The sequence below is a fragment of the Apaloderma vittatum genome, unplaced genomic scaffold (assembly GCF_000703405.1).
Source record: "Apaloderma vittatum isolate BGI_N311 unplaced genomic scaffold, ASM70340v1 scaffold13990, whole genome shotgun sequence".
NCBI lineage: Eukaryota > Metazoa > Chordata > Aves > Trogoniformes > Trogonidae > Apaloderma > Apaloderma vittatum.
The window spans coordinates 24,834-29,644 of record NW_009696277.1 but is presented as its reverse complement, the minus strand read 5'-3'; the positions used below and the strand labels follow the sequence as shown (position 1 = coordinate 29,644).

Below are 4,811 nucleotides of genomic sequence, written 5' to 3'. Positions count from 1 at the left end.
TCCTGCTTCTGCTGTTGATCAGGAACTTCTGCCTCCTACCAGCGTGTCTTTTCCCACCCCCTTTTTCCTACTTCCTCACACACATCCCCCGGTCCCACCGCCGCAGTTGGGAAGTGCAGCAGCCTTGCTGGGGGGTTTCAGATTTCGTAGTGCCTGGATCACTTAAAATATGTCTTTAAGGCACTGTCGGAAACGGATTTTTACTGTCCCGAAGAGCGGCAGAGTTGGTATGAAAATGTGTGGATGTTCATTTCCGATGCTTATGAAAGCAAACCTGCCTTAAAACCGGGTTTTCTCCTACTGAGCAAGTCGGGGGAACGGGTTGGTGGAGACCACAGAAACTTCAGCTTGATCCAGATCCGTATGGACAGTGAGCAAAATGCTGCTCTGAACGTCCAAGGGATGTGCTTGATGAGTGTCAGGAATGGAAACAGGTCAACTGAAAAGTCCTTATTGTTCCAGGTCAGTGTCACACGGTGACTTGGTCACTGCAGCAGGGTGACAGGTGTGAAGTTTGCTGAAGGAGGGTACTGGGGCTTCCCGGGTGAAGACTCGGTTGGTTTGTTCCTGGGGCTGCTCACCAGAATCTGAAAAACACCGACACAGTTGTCCTTGGAGCTGAGTTGTATTCCTTTTATAGATAGTGTGAAAAGAAAGTAGCTCATGTTTCCTTAACAAAAAAAAAGGTAACAAATTTTTGTGAGCTACAGGTTTTCCATTTTCCTTCTTAAACGTAATAACACCCACACCCTGTAGTTACCACAGGTGTCACATCGGAGCAGACAAAATAACTAAAAGGTTTCCCTGCGTGCGGTAGTAGCTACAGTCATTTGTAAAGAGTGTGGTTAGCCAGTACCCAGAGGTGTACCTGTGTGTATAATTTATCTAGGGGGGTGTGTGTGCACACGGGTGTCTTGGAGCCCTTGTCTCTGCCCCTCAGCAACTTTTCTGCTACAGCAGAATGAGTCCAAGAGAGCTGGACTCTGAAATGGAGCTCCCTGGAAGACACCTGCGCTTCCTGGGGCTCTGCTAACGAAGGAGCAAAGTTTTTCTGCATATATTAAGAATGTAACTACTTAACTCTTTGTTAGCACTGGAGCTGCGTCTAGAGAGAGCGACAGGTCCAGTGCAGAAGCAGTTTTATTTTACTTTGATTTGTTCTTCCTGTAGAAGCACGGAAGATGGCCGAGCTGAGCCCGGGCACGGGTTGCTTTGGCTCTGGATCCCCTTGGGGAGGTACCCCTGTAAAAAAAATGACTTTATCTCAAAGAGCACAAAGTGATTTCTGACCATGAGTTCGCCTTCAGTCTGGTATTTCCCATTTCGGAATGTGTTTTATATATTCAGGTTCTGTAGTTTATTTTGGAAGGGTGTTTTTTTAGTAACGAACTTAAAGTAACTGTTAAATTTGGAAACTTCCGACTTCCTCGGGTGTAAAATTAGCACCTTGGTAAGCAAGAGAACTCCTCTCCGGTGCTGCCCCAAACACGAGCTGCCCAGGAGTCGGACCTCCTGCCAGGGAATCTTCATCTGTTTACGCTTGGGCAGTTCTTAGCAAAGCCGAAACTGGGAAAGGTGCTTCGTGTCATCCGGCGACAGCCTTAGCACGGGAGCGCTTGGGTCCAGCCAGGGATCCGAGTGCTGGAGCACCCGTCACCCTCCGGTCCTGTCCCCTGGGTTTTGGGGGGAAGAACGTGCGTTCAGGGTCCGTGTGCTGGAGCGTGTGAAGCTGTAGGAGAGCTGCGCTCATCCGGGATTGGTTTACATGGAATGGAAGATGTTTTCCACGGCCTTATTTTAGATACGGGTGCATCAGTGAGTAGTGGTGAGAGACCAGGTTTTTAAGGTACTCTAGTGGATATATTTTGGAATAAAGATGTCCGCTTTCAATTACTTGACTTGGTGCAAAGATAAAGCACTAAAGCACTTTTCCTCCAGGGGAGGGGACAGGGTGCTCTTCTGCTGGGGTTCTGCGCCCTGGAATACTTGGTTTGTAAAATCCGTCTGTGGAGGACGGGGCCAGGGGGTGAGGCAGCGAGCTACGTACAGCAGTAAGGAAAAGAGCTATTTAAGAAGCGGGTGTAACAAACTCTTAATTAGATGGGAGCTAAAATAATGCTGCTCCAGATTCAAGTCAGCTCCGTGGAATGTGGCAGGGAAGCCGAAGCCCTCGCAAGTGCCAATTAGCCGGCGTGAGCTGCTGGGTGAGCTCGGTGTCTTCCTTGCTTGGATCAGCACGTTGCAGCGAAACACCCAGTTCTTCCACCCCGCGCTTCTTTTGTTTTGCCGTGCCGGTAGCAGCCCTTGGAAATGAACAGATGGATGGCGTGGCCGCTTGCGAGGTGGAACTGACAAAATCCAGGACTGGTGGTTTCTGGGTTACCTGTAGCACGGCACCGGCAGGACGTGCGGTTTTTGTGTAACCCAGCCCGTGTCAAACGTCATGTGCCAGGCTTGCGGCCCGAGTTGGAATTAGTTAGAGTGCGATTCCTGGGAGATTTCTTGGCTCAGGCTTCTGGTGTGGACATGGTGTGGGGCTCGGCATGTAACTCTAGATCAATTTTCAAGCGTCGATTTCCATGCAGAGGCCCTCTGCTAAAATTGGGAGTGGCACGGGGACAAGAATCTGTGTTGCCAGAACCCCGCTGCAGGGAACTGTGGGGAAGAAAGTGCAGAGGGCCCGCGGGCAGGGTCTGCGGGAGGCGTCAGGTCAGCTCTGCGGGACACACCGCTTCCTCCGGCCTTGGTTGAGCCGTACGGAGCGTTTGCGTCGATTTCCATGCAGAGGCCCTCTGCTAAAATTGGGAGTGGCACGGGGACAAGAATCTGTGTTGCCAGAACCCCGCTGCAGGGAACTGTGGGGAAGAAAGTGCAGAGGGCCCGCGGGCAGGGTCTGCGGGAGGCGTCAGGTCAGCTCTGCGGGACACACCGCTTCCTCCGGCCTTGGTTGAGCCGTACGGAGCGTTTGACACCACGAATTGTCCACCTGGGAGCAGGGCAGTGGCTGTGGGGAGCAGGGTGGCTGGCTTTGGGAGGAGAGGGGTGCTGTGAGCGATGCCGGACAGCTGGGGACACCGCGGGTCGTGCTGAGGGAGAGGGTTGCTGCAAACAGCAGAGCTGAGGCGGCTGGAAACGCTCTCGGGAGCCTGGTGGCTGTTGGAGAACATTTAAGAGACTTGTTTGTGGGAAGAGTCTTTAGAGAGCTCCTTTGCTTGGCAAAAAAGCAGCAGTCACCGGTCAGAAACGCAGGTTGTGACTGTTCCGGGTCGTGTTCCTGCCTGGAGCTGGGTCCTGCCTTTTCCTCGGCTCCCTGCTGCGTTTTGAGAACTTACCATAAGCTCCTTTTTACCGTGTTAAGAAATGATCACAAGCTCATGTTTTATACGGTTTGACTGGTCGTGGACTTGTTTTCATACTGACATGAGTGGCCTGACCCTTTGACCAAAATCTGCCTTTTTCGTGGTAAGAACTGGGCCTGAGACCCCTCGGTGGGGTCCCAAGCGGGGCGCCCTGGCTCCGTGGGTATTAAAGGGGCTCTGGGTAAAGCTGCTCTAGTTGTGACCTAAACGAGTAGAAAGTTTCTGTGAAAGAATCTGAATGAAAACTTATTTTGCAGGATAACTGGGATGATGAGGAGGAAGAGGAGGAAGTAAAGGAGACGGAGATAAAACAAGGTAAGGCGCGCGAGGAGTACGTGGCACCAGAGCAGACCCTGCAGACAGACACTGGACAAAACCAGTGTCTGAAGAATCGAAACCGCTCAGTGGGGCCGGGTTTGTTTCTGGCAAAGCATCTCCTCTGACTCTCTGTGCTCAGGCTGCAGTCACTGGGCTCCGGGGATTTCTCTGATCAGTGCTTCTTTAGCTGATGAAAAAGAAATACTTGGCGGAACTCTTGAGAGCTGTTGTTCAATGTTTTACAGAACCAAAAGTTTCAGAAAAAAAGAAAATAGCGGAAAAAATAAAAGAAAAAGAAAAGCTACAGAAGAAGAAGCAAGAGGAGCTTAAAAAAAGGGTAACTCCTTATTTCTCCTGGGTCTCAAAATTACAGAGCAGGTTTGATTTTATTTTTTTTTTAAAATTTTTTTTGTTTGAGGTTGAACAAGACCTGTAAAGATCTTGACTCGTCCAATAAACTTAAGTCTTGTAGTTCATCACATCTGGGGGCTGATAGCTCTAATTTCTCTGTAATTTAACCCATTGTTGAAATAACGCTTGTCTCTGCTGCTTTTTTTATGCACCACTTTGATAATACTTGCAGTTGCGAAACTTAGAGCTACAGTGTCCCTTCCCACTGCCTGTAAGATGAGCGGTGTCACCAGCGTGGTGGTGGGCTGCTCCAGGGGACGGTGCTCAGCTCCGCGCGTCCCTGAGGCCTGCCGGCTGCGGTGCTGGAAAAAAACGTGATTTCTTGTGCCACCTCTGCTCAGGGTAAGAAGTGCAACGTCTGCCCTCTTTTTTTTTTTAATTCAGTTAGAGGCACCGGAGGAACAGAAAGAACTTACACCAGAAGAGCAGTTAGCAGACAAACTACGGCTAAAGAAATTACAAGAGGAGTCGGACCTTGAGTTAGCAAAAGAAACCTTTGGTAAGTGCTGCGCCCCACCGGGGGCAACCGTAGCGGGACAGAAGCACCGTGGCCTCCGAGTGGACCCACGTCCCCCGTGGCTGCCCCACACAGCCCCCCCCCGGGCAGCACGAGTGGGCTGTGGTACTGAGAATAAAGAGGAGTTGAAATTCAAACTGCCGGAGGCGTGTCCTGGTGCCGAGGGCCAATTGTAACAACCACAGAAACATCTTCAGACTTGAAGG

The 4,811-nt window shown here is 50.8% G+C and overlaps 1 protein-coding gene across 1 annotated transcript in view; it reads left to right on the top strand.

Moving 5' to 3' along the window:
• Positions 1-3,616: 3,616 nt before the first annotated feature.
• Positions 3,617-4,811, top strand: part of EIF3J (eukaryotic translation initiation factor 3, subunit J) — a gene marked incomplete at its 5' end in the record, with an annotated part of 3,943 nt that continues 2,748 nt past the window's right edge. The window contains 3 exons of the mRNA XM_009874258.1: positions 3,617-3,674; positions 3,923-4,014; positions 4,473-4,587. Of these exons, the coding sequence (XP_009872560.1) occupies positions 3,617-3,674; positions 3,923-4,014; positions 4,473-4,587 (265 nt within the window). The remainder of the gene's footprint in view (positions 3,675-3,922; positions 4,015-4,472; positions 4,588-4,811) is intronic.